Here is a 20,649-nt window from a genome sequence, read left to right as displayed (position 1 = left end):
AGGAAGCTGAAGGAATAAATCGATTCTTTGGTACCAGTAGAAGAAAAGTCTCTGAAGACACAAATGGGAAGCAGTGACTAGCGTAAGATTTTAACGTTTCAGTCCCCAAAAAGTGGCAGCCTGTGGGTAAATAATTTGGGGCTCTCCTGAGACAAGGCCAGTCTGCAGCTCCAAGGGGAACCTGGATGCAAAGTGCTCCCCTGCCAAAGTGGGTGCTGGTGCCTGCTGGACCAGGGTTTTGCTGTTGGCTTCAACTGCAGGATGGTTTGGGTTGTAATTTCTTTTTTAATTGTGCTGTCTCCCTCCTCTTGCCTAGAAAGTTGTGGTGGGCCTTGTGCTGCCTGGAGCAGTTCCCAGAGAGCAGCACAGCCTGAGCTCTGCTCTCCCTTCCTTATCTCCTGCCTCTTTGCCTTTCATGTCTGCTGCTTTTTTCTTTCTCAGCCCATTTTAGGTCACTTGGTTTGGGTCATTTTTTATTTTTTTTTTTCTTGGTCCTAACCCCACTGCAGAGTTTTCCAGATTTGTTGCTTTTTTGTGACTCTGCAGAGGTGTTTTTTGTTCTGGTTTTATTTGCTTTGCTGGCCAGAATACAAAAGGTTAAACAGTTGGGAGAACTTTATTCTTGTATTTACTGCCGAGGCAGGTTTCTAAATCAACAGTAGGTCGTGGATTGGAGTGACTCACAATGCTGCTTTAACCTTTTTCCTTCCGTTTTTGTCTCTCTCCAAAACCTGAAGGGCACATCTGCAATTTAGATCGCTGAAATGAGAAGCTGTGAAATGCAAATAACTTGCTGTAGATGGGCTGCTCAGCCCAGTGCTGAGCTGGTTTCCGTTTGCCGGGGGGGTTGGATCCCTCTGGGATGCAAAAGAGCACTTAAAAATACAGGGTACTGAGTGGGTTGGACTGTGCTGTGTGTGGGGGAACCAGTAAGGAGGGTGGGTTAACTGGGAGGCACGGGGCTGGGCAGGGAAAAACCTGTCTGGTTGCATGTGGGTCCCTTCTCTCCCTGCTTTGTGTGTAGGAAGGTTCTAGGGGAGGTTTGAGGTGGGCAGGCAAGCAAAGGCAAAGTCTTTTGCTTTTCAGAGGGGAAACTGAGGCACCATCCATCAACCAGGGTTGTATCCTAGAATCACAGAATTGTTATGGGGGAAAAACACCTTTCATATCACCAGGTCCACCCATTAACCAAGCCCTGCCAAGGCCACCACTGCCCCATGTCCCTCAGCACCACATCTACATGGCTTTAACACCCCTCCAGGGGTGGTGAGTCCACCCCTGTCCTGGGCAGCCTGGGCCAGTGTTTAATAATCCTTTCAGTGAAGAAGTTTCTCCTAATATCCCATCTCAACCTCCCCTGGCACAACTTGAGGCCATCTTCTCTTGTCCCATCATTTGTTCCTGAGGAGCAGAGCCCGACCCCCCTGGCTCCAACCTCCTCTCAGGAGCTGCAGAGCCAGCAGGTCTCCCCTCACCTCCTTGTCTCCAGGCTGGACACCCCCAGCTCCCTCAGCTGCTCCTCACAAGTTCTCCAGCCCCTTCTCCTTCTGCTCCAGCCCCTTCCCCAGCTCCCTTGCCCTTCCCTGGACACGCTCCAGCCCCTCCATGTCCTTCTTGTGCTGAGGGGCCCAGCCCTGCCCCCAGGATTTGAGGTGCAGTCTCACCAGTGCCCAGTACAGGCCTGGAGCAGGAGTAGGTTGAGCCTGGTCCCTTCATTCAGGGCACAGTGGAGATGATGTCCCCAGCACGGGCTGTGTGTGCAAGGAGAGCAAAGCAGAGAGCAGGCAGTAACCAAAGACCTGCTGACCGTGTCATTAGCCCAGAAGCCCTGGTGGGAACTGCCTCAACAAGGGACCTCAGCTAGCTGGCCAGAGCAGAGCCAGCCCCAACACCCTTTTGAGGGGTGTGAAGCTAAATGATCTCCAAGATCCCTTCCAACCCAAACCATTCTGTCATTCTAACCAATTTATGGAACAGCCATATTTTGTTTGTTGCTCTTCTCGTCTCCCTAACCCACTATCTCGATCCAGGTCCTGAAATCTCTCCTGTGCTGTTTTCAGGTGTCTCAGCTTAAAATGAAGGCTTTGAGCAGGGGCTGCTGAGCTGCTTACAAGTCGTAGTGTCAAAAACCAGCCCCTGTTGAGGGTGCAACCTGCTGCTCCTGGCTGTCAGCCCACAGTCTTTTCCCCCAGCCATGTCCAGGGTATCCGTATCCCCCACACTGTAGAGCAGCACGTCGTGGTTACAGGAGCAGGAACTCCCTCCAAGGAGGTCTGGAGGGAAGTTTTTCTTGTGTTTAGACCACAAATTGCCTCTCTCCTGCAGCCTGCCAATGCTGTGAGGTTTCCTCTAATGAGAGGACTCTGCACCCTCTGTGTGGAGAGAGCTTTTTAAAAAACTGGTTGTTTATTGAAGTGGCTCTCGATAAAGGGACGGAGTAAACCTGGGCTTGTTGTCTTTGGCCCTAACCTAAACATTTCTTAAGATGAAGGCAGTATAGCTTGACTTATATTCCTGTATTTGGTGTGTTTTTCTATGTATGAAGGTTTTTTTTTAAAAAAACAACACTATATATATATATATAAAGATAATGTTGACAACTGCCTGAGTGTCAGCTGGTTGATCACAGAATCACAGAATATCAGGGGCTGGAAGTGACCTCTGAAGATCATAGAGTCCAACCCCCCTGCCAGAGCAGGACCAAATAAAACTAGGGCAGATCACTCAGGCATCCCGGACAGGTCTTGAAAGTCTCCAGAGAAGACTTTCCACAACCTCTCTGGGCAGCCTGTTCCTGTGGATGAACAAGCTGATTTCCAGGAACCTGAGCTGCAGCACTTGCTAAGGCAGAATGTTTCACCCTGGGTTATGTGGTTGGTAGAGAAGTGGGAGGTGCCTCTGGTGGCCTTTGGTGTTCTGAGAGTAAATTAAACAACCTGGGAGGCTGTTGTCCTGCTGAGCACTGCTGTGGGATGTGCTCAGTGCAAAATCTGGGTCCTTGTGCAGCAGGGCAGGTCCTGGCTGCTCCCAGGTGTGCTGCAGGTTCCCTGTCAGATGTAGGTGAGATGTGGCCCGGGAATGCAACCTCAAACTTTTTAATATATCCTGCCCTCTAGTGCCAGCAGATGTTGAGTCAGCAGGAGCCCAGGAGTGAGCTCTGCTGTGCTCCTTTGACTTTGCACAGGGAAGCTCCATCCGTGGAAGTGTTAAGGGCAGGTTGGATGGGGCTTGGAGCAACCTGGGCTGGTGGGAGGTGTCCCTGCCCATGGCAGGGGGTTGGATCTAGGTGTACTTTAAGGTCCCTTCCAACCCAAACTATTCTATGATATGATGAAATCCAGCTCTCTGAGCCAGGGAAACTGCTAATTAAGAGGCTGGTAGGAGAAGGAGAGCTGCTCAATACGTCTGTGCATCATCAGGATGTCTGGGCAAGAGTTTGGGGAGTGGGTATCTCCGTATGGCTTTGCAGCAAGCACAGCTCTTTGGAAGTACCTTTTGGAGATGTTTTTCAAGGAAAATGAGCCTTATAATGGCAAGAAGAATACAGGTGGCAGGACATATGGAAAAAGGCTTTGAAGGTCAGGAGGCTGTTTCATTGATAAGCTTAAAAATCAATCTCAAAGCCTGGGGAGTGCTTGGCTGTCATGTAGGGGGGCAGAGAGAGCAGGGATAACACCTGGAAAGGCCTCTCTGGGAAAAGGATGAAAAACTTTCCATTTCAAAAGAAATCTGAGGGCCTTTAGTTGCATTACCAGCTTTGCAGAGGTTGCCTGGGACTGGCAGGGCTGTTGCTGGTGGCTATCTGCTGCCAGCTGGGCGCAGCCCGTCCGTGCTCCTCAGAGCTCCTCCAGGCTCATCCCATCTCCCTCCCTCCTCCTGACGTGTCCCTTCCCTTCCGCTGTTGTTTTATTTAAGGCCCCACCAAGCAAGAGCTTCAAGATTTACACTGCAAGGGCCCAGGGTTGGTCCTGGCTGCTGAGCTGTGCGTGCCTCCAGCCGGGTGGGATGGGACCCCGGGGGGTTTGTTGTTGGGGTTGTGTTGTTTTGGTTTGTTTTTTTGGTGGTGTGGGTTTTTTTTTTTTTTTTTTGCACAATTTCCTGGGTTATTTCAAGCTGTTGGGAAGGTCCAGGGCTGCTCATGGGAGGGGCAGGCGGCCTCGTTGTGTGCGAGTCGGGCTGCGGGGAGTGGAAAAACAGCTCTGTAAACTCCTCTCCTCCTCCCTCGTCTCCTCGGCTTGGATCAGAAACGCTGGAGATTTGGGGGGGGAGGGGGGGTGCAGGCAGGGGAAAGGGGGGGGGGGCTGAAAAAAAACAAACCCAAGGCAAAGCAGGAACCCCGAGAGGTCACCCATAGTTTTCCTCTGATGCACGGTGGAGCGTGAGGGGCTGGCGTAGCTGTTAGGGTGGGTTTGTTTCTTGAAGGTGTCTCCCAGAGGGAGGATCAGCCAAATGCAATGTGGCAGCTATGGTAACTCCTCTTGGCTTCCAGCACAGCCCTTGCTGATCACACAACTTGCTAGTGAAGAAGGTACAGCTGTCCAGGCCTTGGCAGGGATCCCCACCCTCTGCTTGCTGCCAAATGCTGTTCTTCCTATTTTATTTTTTTTTTTTCCCCCTTTAATTTATTCTCTTCCTAAGAAAACGAGAGGAACAACCTCATCTGCCTCTCAGCTCCAGCCTGGACCTGCAGGGGTAAAGCCTGATGGTGCTTCATCCCTCTGTGGTGCTGTGTTGCTGACAGCCAGGGAGGTGGAGAACCCACAGTCAGGAGGGCTCAGGTGGAGAACCCACAGTCAGGAGGGCTCAGGTGGAGAACCCACAGTCAGGAGGGCTCAGGTGGAGAACCCACAGTCAGGAGGGCTCATGTGAGGTGCTGGGGGGGGAACACACCAAGATTAAAGGCCTCACCAGCCGTGTTTGCACCTACAAAGCACAGTGGAGCAACTCAAAACACCCATCCCTGAATAGTCCCAGCAACCTTGCAAATCTTTAGGCAGTGAGTCCTGGCTTGGGGTCTTTGTAAGAGGTCCAGGAAGCTTTCCTCTCCCTCTTTGCATCCACTATGGCAGTGTTGATCCTTAAGTTCCCTAGCACATGTGGGCTGTGCTGGCCTTGTCCCATGAAAAAGGACCATCCAGGGTGTGATTGCCACCACCCTGTCCCTAGGAGCTTGCCCCATGCTTGCTGCCAGCGCTGCTGCAGAACCCACTGTGTGACTTTCTACAGCTTTATCTTCTCCAGAGCTCCTGGCAGCCCCAAGGGCAACCACCCTTTTTGCATAGGGAAGGTGCAGTCTGGAGGACTTGTTGAAGACACAGAGTTAAGGTGGACATCTACTGGGGTTGCCCAGCACAGGGTACTGCACGGATGAGCTGTGTGTTTGGATGCAGCGGGGAAGCTTGCATGGAATTGGCTCTCCTGGGGTTCTCCCAGGTTCCTTTGTCAGGCTGGGTCTGCTGGTGTGCCGTGGCAGAAATGACCCCAAAGCCCCTCGTTGTGAAATATTTTGGCCCCGTGTGCAATTTTCAGCCTGTGCCCGAAAGCAAAGAGGAGCTGAGAGGCAGAGCGAGCGGCGCAGAGAACTTGTGTGGCGGCATTTAAAGGAAAGATGAAGGGGGGGGGGGAGGAAAATGGCATTGGGGAACTGAAAATGCATCAGCACCGATTGGAGATGATGGCTTTGGGAAATGGCTCCAAACCTGCTCTAAACAGGTTTATTTCCCACAGGAGCAGGGACGAGGGGGCAGGTCTAATAAACGTGCTTGGGATTCGCAGCCGTACCTGCTCAGGCGTTCCGCGGTGTGCCTGAAAGCCTTTCCCATTGCAGCAGAAAACGGGCCAGTTATGACATATGAGAACAATAAACCAGTATGAAAAGAGGGAAGCACACGTTTGACGACTTGCTTTTAAAGCCAGGCATTTTTAAATCTTCTTTTTTCTTTTTTTTCCCTGACATAATTCACGGCTAAAATAGCTACAGTTTTCCAAGCTGTGTCCGTTTCCCTCAGGCTCCTCAACCACTTTAAAATATTTACCTTTTGCCACCCACTGAGAGTGAAAGTACTGCCTGGGTTACAAAATAACAGCTTCAGAGTGTTCAGACTAACTCAGTTCTATTGAAAATCGGTGCGTTTTGACCTCCCAATTCACAGCTGGAAATGCTATCCTGTATCCCCAGCCCTCGGGACACATGGCATTGGCCCTGGAGGACCTGTAATTATATTTTTGGGGTGACAGGGTCTTTCTGTGGTGCTTTCCAGCACCGTTTTCCCCAGCACGGACGTGTAAAACAGGGGTGAGTTATTCCTCTGTGCTTTGAGTTATGGCAATAAACGTTGATCGTTAGGTTGCCTGGTTTTAAAATTTCCAAGGGGTACTCTGATCTCTTCCCCTGCTCTTGAGGCACAAACTGGGGTTTGAACAGTTCAGAACCTGGTGCTTAGCACCAAAGCCCGACACATTTTTCACTTCTCTAGCGGGAAGGTGGTGAGAAAGCAGCTCCCCTCCAACAACAGACATTTCAGACGCATGCGGTATAAAATAGAGATTATTTGGTGCTGGTAATAACAGGGATCTATTAAGCAGCCCTTCTGGTGGCCAAGGATGAAAAACCTCTTGCAAAAGACCTGCTTGTTCAGTGCATAGAACCCCACCAAGCTGGAGGAGAGCTCGGAGTGTGGAGGTTGCAGGGCTGTGCCTGAACCAGGGGCAGCAAAAAGGCATCGCTGATGTTTGCAGTTTTCTGGGCTCATCAGGCAAAAGGACAAATTTCCTCCAAAGATACAGAGTAGCCATCCTATCTAACGCGTAAAAATCCACATTAATATGTTGTAGGCATAGATTTAATTTTTTTTAATGGTATCACTTCATCTGGCCTTCTTTTAACATGTAGTTTTATGCCCCAGGATCTTACTGGGAAGTTTCCATGGTGTTCCCAGAAGCTCTGCCGTAGCTGGAAACTCTCTGGCTTCATGTGGATGCTCTTGCACAGGCTCAGTCCCTGCCACCCACCCCGTGCTGTGGCACCCACGGATCCCTAGGGTGCCTCAGTCTGCTGGGCCACCTTCTGTGTCATTTGTGGGGGGGAGGAAAGACTTAAGCTCACAAGAATTTAGAGAAGGTGCTGAGGGATGCAAGCTGGAGTGGTCGTGGCGTGGAGGTGATGCTGGGCATCCTGGTGGGAAGCAGGCAAAACAGCCGGGGAGTTTTGACACTCCCCAAAAAAAAAGCCATTTTCCTCATCCAAAACTCCTTTTGATTAACATTTTGATTGTGCCCTGGATGATTTTTTTGCTGGGAGTCCCTCATCGAACCATGGTCCTGCTGGGGATGATAAAACTGTGCTCGGGGTGGGCAGCACCAGGGATGCTGGGGCTCCTCCTGGGCCATGCCGTGTGTACAGCTTTGCCTGCAGCAGCATTTTCCACCAGGAAATGGGAATCTGAATGCCCACGTAGGGGCTGGGGCTGCTCAGATGTTGAAAGGAAAGTGAGGAAATGCAGAGGACCAGCAACGAAACTGCGTTTCCCCACTTTCCTTCAGCATTTCCTTGCTGGAATTTCTTCTACTATGCCATGAGGGTCAGTCTTAAAGGTGCAGATTCGTTTTATTAGAGAGCTCAGTGCTGGGACCATTAGATACAGACGTGCTGGGGGATCCCCCAGCCACCCAAAATGCTGTTTTCTGCCTGAAAGCCCAATCCTGGCTCCATCTGAATTTCCCAAGCTGGATAAGCTGATGTTTTTATGTTGTTGGTTTTTTTTGTTTGGTTGGTTTTTTTTTTTTAGCAGGAGCCTCAGTACAACTGTTATCCCCCCACATCTCTCTTAGCTGAGCAATTAAGTTTATTGACATTTAAGCACAAACACATGATTTTTAAAAGGGGCCTGAAGAGCTTAAACCAAAGGCATCGTCACATAAATTACTGCGTGACAACTTTTGGTGGCTAAATTAATCTGAAACCTAATTCCTACATTTTAAAATGTGTGTTTGGCAGGTCTAATATCTCTTAAGGAAACAGTAAAGCTCTGCTTCTTGGGGGTGGCAGTTTAAAAGGCAAAACTATCTTATTAGGAATTCAATTAAAGCTAGTACAGGCTTACTGGACCTTTTCCAGTAAATATATATCAAGCTGAACCAGTAGACATCTGTCTTTTTTTGCTCCCCCCCCCCCTTTCCTCTTGTTTAACTTTATTGGTTAAACGTTAAGAGAGGAGAATATGGGAGGAAGAGGGACTAGAGCTCATTTCCAGCTCACTGTGCAGGATAGAAGGGCTATTTTCACTTTTGATGCCTGGTCCCTTTGACAAGCTGCACAAGACTGGGTCTGCCTGACTCCCATCCGTTGTTGAAATGCAGGAGCAATAAAATAACTCCACATGGTGTGAAAGCTCACAAAGGAAGCCCTGGGAGAGGTCTGGGGGTACCCAGTTGGGGTCAGGAGGGAAGTGGGTGCCCTGACAAGCACCCACTGGCTGCTGGTTTGGGAAAGCGTTTGTGCCGTCTGGGTTCAGCGCAGAGAATTAAATCCAAATATTGTTCTGCCTCCCCCCCCCAAAAATGATCAGGGGTCTAATGGCCTCCTTGAACTCCTCTGTTAGCAAGAGGGCTGAGCAGTTGTTGTGGCTTATTTCACATTTGTGTGGTGCCAGCAGCCTACCTGTCCTGTGTTCACCCTCCTCCAGAGACCTGCCCGTGTCTCCAGGTTCCTGCTGCTGCTTCTCGTGATGCGACGACTCATTTTTGGGGCAGAAAGCCTCATTTTTAATTCTTTTTTTCCCCCTGCCTAAAGGAAAACCTTCCTTACTGCTGAAAGCTGAAAGCCTTGGACTGTAAGGGTGACAGACCACGGAAAAAATTCAAAGGGAGGTCCTCTGCTTTAATGCAGGAGAAGCACATCTCAAAGAGCTACCAGAGCCCCAGTCCCCACCTTGCCTGCCTGTCAACAGGCACACAAAGAAAATGCAAGGGCCAGAGAGGATGAGCAGAGCCTAACAAAGAGCCCAGCCGAGGGAGGAGAACCTTTCTGCTGCTTCATCTGGTTCCCCTGGCCAGGAGAAGGACAGGGGTGTTGCAGGAGGTGGCCTGGTGGCTGTGCCCCAGCATGGGCTGGGCAGCCCAGCTGCCGCTGACTGGGTCTGGTGTGGAAGTGGTTAAAGAGATGGGTACCAGGGGCTGCCTTGCTTTGATTTATTGGCTGGCTGACTTAATTTGTTGTTTGTCTATGATTAGTTGCTGTTGCTGAGTGGTCATCTTCTACAAGTACAAATCTAATTAACTGCTGGGGTGCCTAGAGTTGGTGTTTTGGTGTTCTCCCCCCCCCCTCGGCAAATATTTCTACTGTTTTAATTCTTGAGAACTAATAATTAATTAGCACGAGGCTGCTAGTATCCAGCTGCAGGATTTCTTGGTTTTCCTCACTTCCAAATGTGCCTGAGAAGTAAACCCAGGTGGTAGTGTCTAGCATGAAGTCCCTTAGAACAACCCACAGGGATGTCTGATGGGTTCGGCAGCTCCAGGGAGCAGCCAGGTTGCTCAGAGCCAGCTGATGATCTGGCCCAGCTTGTTTTTCATGGCAAACATGTTATTTTAATCAGCTTTTTCCCCCTCACCTTTCTAATATCCTGCAAAGCCTGGAGGTGGGGGGGAAGCTCCCCAAAATGTGTTCTTTTCCCCCCCCCCAGCAGCTGTAATTCCCTGCTTAAGTTTTGTGCTGGGGGTTGTGGTGGAGTTCCCTTACATGTTCACGGCCTCATCAAACTGTTCCTACGGCTCTCCAGCAAGACATAAATTCAGGAGATTTCAGGCTTGGAGATTTCAAAGTCGTGCTGAACCACATGGAAATGATTCTCGGAGCTGCAGCTATAAAAATAATTAGATGGCTTGGGGGAAAGAGTGACAAGAAATGTCCCTGAAAGATTGCAGCGGTGGTTACAGGATCTGTCCCCGCTCTGTAAGAGGCTGCTGTGATCTCCAAAGTTAATTTATCACCACTACCTGTAACTGTGAAATATGCCCCAAAAAAGCACTGCAGGGAGGAATGTGGAGGGAGCTGCAGAGGAGAAGCGTCGCGATCTTCCCCTTTGTTTTAATGAGGATGCTCTGTGTGCTCTTAAAATTAGAGTGACTCCACGCAGATGACTGGGTGTGAGGATGACTAATTTGGAGACAAATTAGGTCTACTTAGCTGAAATGTATGCCTTGACTGCTGCCTTAATGACCCTTCTCCTGAAAGGGACTTTTTACCACAGCCCTGGCCCCAGCAGATTAAGTAACAACCCGCTTGTGCTGCCCTTCTGAGGGGTCTTCCAGTTTTGATCCTGCATTTTCCCTCCTCTGTGCATATCTCTAGCTCTTTAGGATGGATAACTAGTTTATACCCATCTAGCAGACTTGTCTTTAGCATGTCTCCTTCTCCAGAGTGTTTTCCTTCCACTCTCCCATTCCAAGATCTCCCAGCCTGAGAGTTTTCTGCCCGGCTGCAGCGTATTCGGTGTCCGCAGTGTAACAGATTTATCCTCTCCCAAGAAAAGACACGAACATAAACAGAAGATCTAAAATGCTTTTTGCTGGGCTTTTAAATGCACTAAGATGAACCACCAACAACACACCCCCCCCCTCCTCTGCTACAAGCCTATTAATATAAATACCAAACTTTACAATCCTTCCTGTCAAGGAAACGTATTTATATTTTTCTAAGGATGCGTTTTTAAAAAAATGGGGCTTTGGGGACAAAAAGGGCTTAATTCCAGTGTCACGACACCCCCAGTTAACTGTACTGCTCTCATAAAGTATAGAATTAGGTTGTTCCCAGGGCCAGCAGAGATAAGATCTGTTTGCTTCTTTAAGGACAAAATGAAATAGGATGCTGGTGTTTTGTGCTGGAAACAGCCCTGGAAGCCTGAAGGGGCAATGGGAAGAGGACTGCACATCACAAGAACACGTTGCACACTGCTTTTCCAGGACAAAAGTGGTGGGAAAGGTGTCGTTAGTGCCCGTGGAAGCCCAGTGGAGGCAAAGGGTTCATCCCAAGCCCTGCTGTGGCAAGTGGGAATAAGGGGGTTACTGGCAGACTGGTCTTACTGGGAGGAGGGTTACGGCTACGTCGTCCTTTACACGTTGCTGGTCCTCCTGACATCCCAGTTGGATGGTATTTTTCCTACTGGACAGAATAGCCAGAAACATATTTTCTTTTTTCCCCTGACTTTTTTGCTGTTTAGAGCATCTTGAACACACTGAGGGGAAAAGAGGGAGGTGGCTGCAAGGGAAGGGGCGCAGGTGCCGGCGATGAGGAGGCAGAGATTTTGCGGGGGAGGAAGGCTCAGCTCGGTGTTCCTGTTGGAGCATCCCTTTGCACTATTGGAGGTGCAAAGCTGTGCCTGCTTCTCCCAAAACTATCGGAGTTAGTTGCCTGCAATTACACGGAGCAGAACAGGAAAAACCTCTCGAGGCCAGAGGAGCCGGCGGCGGTGACCTGCGGGCGTTGGCTGAGGCCAGGTGGCATTTTACCAGTTCCCAAAGCTCTGATTTTCTAATCAACGAGCTCCTCTGGTTTTCTTTATGCAGCCAAGGGGGGAAGGACTGTTCCTCCAAGGAGAAAACCTTTCCTTGCCTACCTCTCCCCAAAACCCGGGGCAAAGGGAAGCTGGCTGCAGCAAGCCAGCCTGAAAGGAGCTCAGCCCTCCGTGCTCACCCAAAGTCTGCTCCCGAAGAAAAGCAGGAGCTGATCCCAAAGTCAGATCCCTACTTCTTTAAGGTTGGTTGTTATTGCCATTGAGACAGCACAAGCAGCTCCCCTGTTATGAATAAAAACTCCTCCAGCCAGGACAAACCCACGCAGAAGCCCGTGACACGCCACCCAGCAAAGTCTGCCCGTTTTGGAGGGTTTCTTGAGGGTCTCATCCTTTTAATTTCTTTTTTTTTGGTGTTTTGGTTTTTTTTTTGCTGGCAGACATGATTTCTGTCACCATAAACGATCGAATCTGACACCGCACCACACCAGGCCATTTGTCAACAGCGTTTTCAACAGTTCAACCGCACTCGTGTGCGAGCACACGCGCGGAAAGGAGAGACCCAGGGGGAGGGGAAGGTCCTGGGGGCTTGGGGACAGGCCACCTTCCTCTGCAGGGGGCACAAAGGCAGAGCAAAAAGCCACCTCCGACCACCAGGCTGGACGCCAGGTCACGGCAAAGACACCGGAGCGCTCCGAACCAAACCGAAAAGGCGTCGGGGTTTGTCTCTACGTTAAGGTTTTTCCACACAGCCCCAAGTGTGGGGACAACCTGAGCATTGCCATATAGACCCCACCTCATCAAAGCAAGGCTAGTGATAACTCCAACAGGTTTTTTTGATTTTTTTGAAATGGGCTTTTTAAAAGAAAAAAAAGAAGCAGGTTTTGCTGCCGCGCGGCAGGAGGTTGTACGTTAGATAATAGTCTTTAAAACCGTGTTGGCTGATGGCAGGACATCATTTGGGAAACAACAGAATCAATGCATTGTTCCATCCCAGCACTTTACTATTCAGCCAATCTAAACTGCTGAAGAAATATGTGTTTGGGACATTTTACATCTGTTTCTGACAAGAAGCCTGGGTTTTTTTGCGTGTGATGTTTTGTGCTGGGTTTGGTTTTGGTTTTTTTCTATCTATTTGCTGCAGCTTTTTTAGCCAGATGGGAAGGGGAAAAAGCTTTCTGGTTAACAAACAGAGGGTTTACCCTTTTTCTTTTTTTTTTCAAAGCAACTCAACTTGTTTGAGGTTGGATTTAGGGCACAGAATGCAAAAAACAGCAACACCAGCAATAGCCATAAAACCCACCGCGGTGGCGTTTGCCTTTTGAGACGAAACTAAACAACAGGCAACTGGGGCAATGGATGGAGGGACCCATTTTTGAACAGCCTAATAATTTGGGGGGGGGGAAACTTCTCCAGAAAACCATCTGGGAACCCTAATTGCAAACTTCCAGGAGGCAAGCAAAACATGCACGTTGAAGTGGTTTCTAACATGGTTTTAAGTCTGTGTTTTACATCACTAGCAGGGCCTGGTTGAAGATTTTTTGGGTTGTGTGTTTTTTGTTGTGGTGTTTTGTTGTTTGTTTTTTTTTTTCCAAAGCCCTGTAGTTGCATCAAGGTTCTGTGATTTTTGGTTTGTTTTAAAATGAGCTCCTCCAACAAAGTTGGATTTGCCTCTTCAAAACAGCCTGGCCAATGGGCTGGGATAAACTTTCATCTTTAAGGAGCCGATTCTCCGCGTGATGAAATTATTTCATTTTGCATCACGAGCGACGTTACACGGGGTGAGGAGGGTGAGGGGAAACACACACACACACACAAATTTCCCTTTCCAACATTTTCTGGGCAAAATGGGTTCTGCTTTATGTACTGAGCCCCAGGGAGCAACCGGCCGTACACAAACTCCAGCTGACACAGTGCAGAGCTGCTCCGCTTAATTAGCTGGAGATGAGGGTGTTATTAAGGTCCTTCCACCCCCCCTTCTCCTTTTTTACTGTTTATTCCCCAAATATTAAAAAGGCAACTTCAGAGGAAGTAGCTTTCTGCTAGCAGAGAAGGGTGAGGGAAGGGTTTAGTGATGAGAGTAAATAAGAAACTCCATCTAACACCACCAGCCTTTGCTTTACCGGCGCTTTGGGGAAGGGAAACTGCACGAATCTGAAAATGTGGCAAAAGTTTCTTCTATCTTTGTTGTGTTTTTTTTTTTAATGGTGTGAGGGGAGGGAAGGGGCACAGCCCGGGGTTGCAGCCGACATCTGCTGCTCGTTTCTGTTTTAAGAGAAACGCAACCTGGGGCCAACTTGTCCTGGGGACCCCTTGGTCCCCCCAAGCTGGGAAAGGACGCGGCTGCCTCAGGAGCCGATGGCTTGCTGCTGGGTTTTTTGGGTGTAGCTGCCCGAGGAGAGGAGCAGCAGCAGCTGTTTCAGATCCCCTTGTCAGCCTGTTGTACGAATTGCCTTTTCCTTGCTTAAAACCTTTCCCTGAAGCAGCACTTTCTGGGAAATCTCATGCAACGATGGTTTTCCCCCCCGACCCAGCTCTGGGTGCTGGTCCCTTCTCAGCTCCCCCATCCTTACAGCATAGAAACATGCCCATTTCTTTCAAAAAATGGGGCATATCTGATTTTTTTTTTTTTTTGTCTGCCTGGAAGGTTTTTTAATTTTCTCTGGCATGGGGAAGCAGGAGGGGGCTAGACACATCTACACTGCCCGTCTCACGTCCAGGTCAGTGACCCCAAACCCCTCGCCCAGCAGCACCCTTGAGCCCCAACCAAGCCGTGCCACCTCTCCCCGCACAGGACCAAGCCAAAAGCTTCCCCAAAAGAGGAAGCCACAGGACCCCCATCCCACAGAGGACACAAGAGCATCATCTAGGAGAAGAGAAACGGGTACCTACCCCTTCGGCAGCTGGGCTGGCCTGGCCCGGGCGGTGGCTAGTGGGAGGCTGACATGGACCAGGCTCCCTCCATCCTCCATACGGAGAAGGCATAACTCAGCCTCTCGTGAGCCACGTAACTGCAGCTCGTCATCTTACTGTCCATCTCGTCGCTCTGTAGCACCTGGTAGAGGAAGTCTATATACCGTGCTGCCAGCTTGAGGGTCTGGATTTTACTGAGTTTGTCCGAGGGCAAAGTGGGGATGATTTTCCTCAAGGCGGCAAAAGCTTCGTTGAGTGACTGAGTCCTCTGCCTCTCTCTGACGTTGGCCAGGATCCGCTGGCTCTGCAGTTCTTCATAAGATTGGGAGCTGGGACTGGATTTTTTCCCCCTCTTCCCTGGGTTGGGGCTGCCATCTTCGCTGGACTTCTTACTGTATCTTCTCTTCCTGCCAAATCGCTTTGGCTGCCTTTCCAGCTCCTCTTCACTGGTCCCCAAGCTATCCACAGGGGAAACAGGAGAACTGGAGCTTTCTTCCATGCTTTCTGCAAGAAGGGGAGGGGAAGAGACTTTCCCCCCCTCCTTATGTTATGTGAGTGTGTGTGTGTGTCTTAAATGTGCTTTAAATTCCTGAGACAGATCCTTTGGAAAAACAGGAGGGCTTTTTTTTTTTTGCTTTTTTCTTTTTTTCTTCCCCCCTTCTCTCTCTCTCTCTCTCTCTCTCTCTCTCTCTCTTTTTTTTTTTTTTTTTTTTTTTTTGCTGACCAAACGTTTTCCAGGTTGCTTGAAGGGCTCTTATTTCAAGGAGCGGGGTTGTGTGCAAAGAAAAAAAAAAAAAAAATTAAAAAAAAAATTGTGAGGTCTTGGAGAGAGGAAGTTATTCTAACTTTTTGGAAACTTTAGCTGAGCTCAGTTGCTAAATAGTTGTCAGAAGTGAGGGAGGTGCGGGGCTCCCTTCTGATTGGCCGGCCAGGTCAGTGGGAGGAAAGCTTTTCCCCTGCTAAACTTTCACAGTTTTATGTTACACTTCACTAAAATCTTGGGAATGCACCTCGAATAAAAAGATAGCTGGCCACCACCACCCCCACCACCCCCACCTCCACCCCTCCTAGATGCTGTATTTGCAGCACCCCTCCAGAGAAACCTCCTTGCCAGGGGGTTGGGTTGGGTTTTTTTTTTGGAGGGGTGCTGGTCTCCTTGCAGTCTGCTTCCTTCTAGATGCTGAATTTGCAGCACCCCTCCAAAGAAACCTCCTTACCAGGGGATTGGGTTGTTTGTATTTTTTTTTTGGGGGGGTGTTGGTCTCCTAGCAGGCTGCTTCCCAGCCCAGCTCCATGGCCAGGTGGGCAGCAGTAGCTTGCCCAAATCAGGTGTACCCCCAAGAAGGTGTCCCATTGTTGCAAAACTGTGCCCTATTTTGCACCTCCCGCTGCGGGGAGGTTTCACAAACCTTCTGCTGCACTTTTGCAAGTTGCCCCTTGCAGCACTTTCCTCTCCGAACCTCCTTCCCTAGGGAAATGGGGGGTGGTGGGAGACTTTCCTCCTGGTCCCTTGGGGTGGCAGAGGTCCCCTGGGGCACGGTGAGCTGGGGGAATGTTCTGGGTAGAGCGAGGTTAGTGGTTGAACTCGATGCTCTTTGAGGTCTTTTCCAACCAAAAATGATTCTATGCAAGGTGAGGCTTTAGGGGGAAACCCCTTCAAGCCCCCTGTTTGTGGGAGGAATGGAAAGACCCTCCTGGACTAACCCAGTGGAGCCCAAAATATGGATCTTCTGGAAAGTAGATAATAGATTGTAAAGAATCTCCCAGAGGGGCGATGCTGACCACACAGCCCATCTGCCTGCCATTTTTCTCCCCATTTCCTCCACCCCCCAGTCAAATTCTAAAGTACTTTTTGGGGAAGGAAGAGCCGAGGTAGGCAGGAGGACACCTTTTCCTCCAGAATATCCAGCTGGTGAAACTGTGGCATCCCAGCGCATAGAAATTGCGGTAGCAGCTCCAGGGTTTCTGATGTATCAAGCAGAAGATCAGGGATCTAATTTTTCCTCTCCGTCACACCAGGGAAAATGTGGGAAAACTCTGCTTGCTTCCGTGGAGCTAAGGCAGAGCAAAATCAGGTTTGGACCTCTTGATTTCAGTCACAGCCCAAATTGCAGGAACAGACACATTCCTGGGCAGCAAAGATCGTGTTTTCAATACGGAGCAGGGAAACGAAATAAAACAAGAATAAAAAAGAAGGAAGACAAAAGAAACTCGTAAAGTCTAGATGTTGTATCAGAAGAATTAATTTTGGAGTGGATTTCTTTGCAAAGTTTTCCAGTAGGTATCAACACCCATTAATGGAAAAAATAATGTCTGGTTTGATTGGAAAGTGTTCCTTGGTAGGAGAAGGAATTTTGGCTTGCCTGGGGCTGACTCTACTACTGGTAGGTAATGTTTATAGTGGAAAGACTTCCCCAGGCAGCCCCTGGGGAGAGCCTGTGTTTGCTTTCAAAAGGAAAGGTTTTCAGGTGCAGCACAGAAGTCGGAAAGGGAGGCAGTTCTGCAAATAGATTTTTTAAATCCAATTTAAGACCCTGGAGAGCGGGATAGGGCGGGTGCCTCCGCCGCTCGCACCCCCGAGCCAGGGTTCCAGAAGGGTTCAGAGCTGGGCAGCTGGGGCTGAGGGTGGGCAGCTGCTCTGTATCTGTGTCCTGGAAGTCCACTGGGGCTGGGATGGTGTCTGCCAACCTCGCAGACCCCAAGGCATTCAGGCCATTCAGGCATTTACACTGGGAAAACTAGAGTTAATCGGCCTCTTTCCTGCCCTGTAACTGAAATAAACTGTGGTCGATAGCGGTGCCGATGTGAAACTGCGCCTCGTAGGGCAAAACACCCCTCGTGGAGGCTGTTTGGTTTGTGTCTCCAAGTGTTAGGAGAAGGCTGGAGGGGCACCTTTGCTTTGCAGCTGCTCAGAGCTTTTCCCAGCAGACAGGTTCCCAGCTGACAGAGCTGGCTCCTCCGGCACCGTGGTTTTGGGTGCTGAGCTGCCATGGGTCCGCACGGGATGCGTGGAGCACGGGGGAGCAGCTGGGATGCAGGGTTTGCAGGGATGGATGGAGCATGGGAGGGTTGTTGGGATGCACGGCTAAGCACCCAGCATGCCCTGCCCAAAGGTGCTGGAGGTGCCTGCAAAAGGCTGCTCAGAGAGGGAGCAGGGCTGAGGGTTTGGGTTGTATCTGAGAGCAGCCGAGCTTGAGAGCGTAAGTGGAGATGCTCGTTGCTGCCTCTCTCCTCGCCCTGGTGATGTGTGTTATATTTATTCTGCATCCTCCTTTTGCTCTTCCATAACCACCAAAGGCAGGACTTGATTTCCCAGGGAAGAAGGTGTTTCCGTGCAGTGGAACTTGGTCCTCCCAAGGGTTGGAGACAGTGATTTTTTTGGAAGGCTGACAGTGTGGGTGTATCTCAAAACACCCCATTCTCAGCTGGCCCAGGTGTTTTGTCCTTGTGATACCCACTGAACCCATCCCATACAAGCAGCTCCTGGCCACAGTGGCCAAAGGACACGGCTGTGTGGTACAATCCTGGTCCAGCCAGGTGGCTGCTGCTCCCCGTGCCTCTCCAACTGTGCCTCTCTGGGTTGTGCAGCACAGCCCAGCTCCTCTGAGTGCCACGGCTGTGTTAAATAAATCAACGAACAGCCTCAGCTCCTTGCCTGGCTTCTGCCAAGGAACCTGAAGAAGCTTTTGCAGGACAAAGCAAGGCAGGATTTCTCCCTGTGGAGGCTGTTGCTGTGTGCAACCTCTGAATGTGCAAAGCTTTTTAGTACTGGGCAGGCTTCATGAGGGGAAATACGTGGTGAAACTCGGGGCTGTGTCATAATGCTGAAGTCTACAAGCTCCACTCCAGAGCTGGTCTGTGTGTGTGTGTGTGCTCTTCACAGCCACCGAGACCCCAGCAAGTGCCAGAGCTAGGCAGGGTGTTGACAGCACTGCAAAGATCTTCCCTTGGAGCAGCAAGGTCTGGGTGTGCACAGACTCGGGTGAAATAGGATCTGGCTGTCCCAAAGGAGCAGGGAGTTTGGGAGGTTTGGAGGGAGCCAAGTGGTATGAAGGTACCTCTGGCCAAGGAGGATGGGGTGGGGGCATCCTCCCTGCTACCACAGCAGGGTGGGGAAGAGCTTATGAATTAAAACCTGCCCTTTAAAGAAAAAAAAACAGATTTTGGTGAAAGTTTAACAGCCTGTTTAAATGTGACATCTACTTTGGTGGTGCTGCTGCTGTTCTGCTGCCATTTCCAGGTTCCTAAGATTTTCTAAATTACAGGAAAACAAGGGAAAACAGACCGGGCTTTTGGGGCAGTTCTCATTCTCTGTAGGAAACCTGTGGTCCAGTTGTCCTCCTGGCAGGGCTTGGCCAGCAAGACACCCTTCAGCCCCTGTGCACTGCAGACAGGGGCGTTTGGACTTCGACCTCCTGCCCCCCTTCCCTCTGCCTGCAGTAGGAAGCAAGGGAAGTTGAAAAGTTTGGGTGCCCAGCAGCAAAGGTGCATTTCAGTGTGCTCAGGCTGCTCTTCCAGCTCCTCTCTGTCGTGGGAGCTGCCAGGGACACACATTTATGGTGCAAACTGGAAGCAGAAAGATGCTGTTGTGCTTAATGCCATCCTCTTCCTCACTGCCTGCTGTTATAGAAAAGGATCGTCTCCCCTTTCAGAAACATCCCTGTGGCAAATTCCATCCAGTGTTGGATGGCCTCTAATGTAGCCAGGTGTAATTAAGCTGGTTTTCTCCCCTCTCCTTGCCTTTGGTGTGACATCGGGGATAATTCCTTACTGCTTTTGCACAGCAGAAGTGTGGGGTGTGCATCCTCCACATGCTGCTACCTTTGCAAAGGCAGTTGTGCTTCACCTTGCTCTTCTGCTCTGTGGCTTTGTTTCCCTGTTCCTAGTGCAGCCAGGGTGGGTGCTTCCCAAATCAAATTATAATCATAAAGCAAAGGAGCAGTAAGGGAGCAGCACAGATAAGAGGCAGGAGGGAAGGGGAGAGAGGCTTTAGGGATAAGACAGTTGGAGCAGAGCAGGGCTTCAAAGTAATTGGATCTGCTAATGTCGGAGTTGTTTGCAGGAATGTACATCTGTTTCTGAACTGTTACCAGCTGATGTGCCCTCTCTTCCTTTCTGCTTCCTCAGTTAAAAGCCCCGGGAGCAGCAGACACAAGCAAAGAGGAAGCTGAGCCAGGGCACAGCCAGTCCTGTTCCTTGCTGGTCCTGCCAGTAAATGCAGTCAAGGTCAAGGTGTGCTTTTGATTTGCAGAGATGTTGGTTGCTGGGGTGTGCTGGTGCCTGCCCTGCTGGGAGCAAGGTGGCAGCTTCTGCCCGTGCCTGGTTTCATGGCTCTGACTGGATTCCTCAGCTGTGTGCTTGAGGAGGTGGGAAATAGAGGTCTTTTCAGGGGAGACTTCACGGGAGAACTACAGGAAAGAGGGAAGAACTTGGAGATTTTAGAACTGGAAAAGGGGAGATTTCGGTGAGACATTAGGAAGAAATTATTTAGTGTGAGGGTGATAAGACACTGGAACAGGTTGCCCAGGGAAATGATGGATGCCTCCTCCTTGTTCCAGGTCAGGTTGGATGGGGCTCTGAGCAACCTGGTCTAGTGGGATGTGTCCCTGCCCATGCAGAGGGGTTGGAACTTGAGGATCTTTAAGCTCCTTTCCAACCCAGACCATTCTAAGAAGAGACATCTTTAGCGGCTTCAACAGATTTTGGATCAGGGTCTTAAGCATTAAGCTTCTGGACGACCAGTTCACATCTTGTGGTCATCCAAGCTCCATTGTCAGTAGGACAAGGATAACATAGACCAGACAGAGTTCTTGTCTCAAATACTGGGTGCACTGTTTCAGGTCTGGCTGTTGGCAAGATTAGAAATCCATGTCATTTCTCTTGTCAGTATCGTTGGGAAGACAGCACGTGTCCTGCTGTAGGAAGAGCCCAAAAGGCAGCCATGTTGCAATTGTGGCTTCTATTTTTAATGACAGCATAAAGCAAAAAGAAGTAACTGGCCTACAGGGGAGTAAAATGTAGTAGCTATCATGATTCCAAAAATAACATTTCTATTTTAGAACATTTACCCGAGGCCGCCACTAATTGCAGATGGGAGCGGAATGTCTCCCGGGGAATCCACAGGGAAGGCAGATCTTCCCCCTCCACCCTCTTTTTGGAAGGTGAAATATTAACTGAGGCTGCAGCAGTGGAAATTGTAGCTTCAAAAGTGGTCTAGGAGAATTGC

General features: G+C 49.9%; 1 protein-coding gene across 1 annotated transcript in view; it reads right to left on the bottom strand.

The window, feature by feature from the left end:
- The window catches only part of TWIST2 (twist family bHLH transcription factor 2), a 34,959-nt gene extending 19,896 nt beyond the window's left edge, over positions 1 to 15,063 (bottom strand). The window contains exon 1 of the mRNA XM_051623857.1: positions 14,403 to 15,063. Coding sequence (XP_051479817.1) covers positions 14,440 to 14,922 — 483 coding nt within the window. The 5' untranslated portion in view covers positions 14,923 to 15,063 and the 3' untranslated portion in view covers positions 14,403 to 14,439. The remainder of the gene's footprint in view (positions 1 to 14,402) is intronic.
- Between the last annotated feature and the right edge of the window lie 5,586 nt (positions 15,064 to 20,649).

The sequence above is a fragment of the Apus apus genome, chromosome 6, assembly GCF_020740795.1.
Source record: "Apus apus isolate bApuApu2 chromosome 6, bApuApu2.pri.cur, whole genome shotgun sequence".
Taxonomy (NCBI): domain Eukaryota; kingdom Metazoa; phylum Chordata; class Aves; order Apodiformes; family Apodidae; genus Apus; species Apus apus.
Note: the sequence above shows the minus strand (reverse complement) of the source record. Positions and strands in the feature narration are given on the sequence as shown.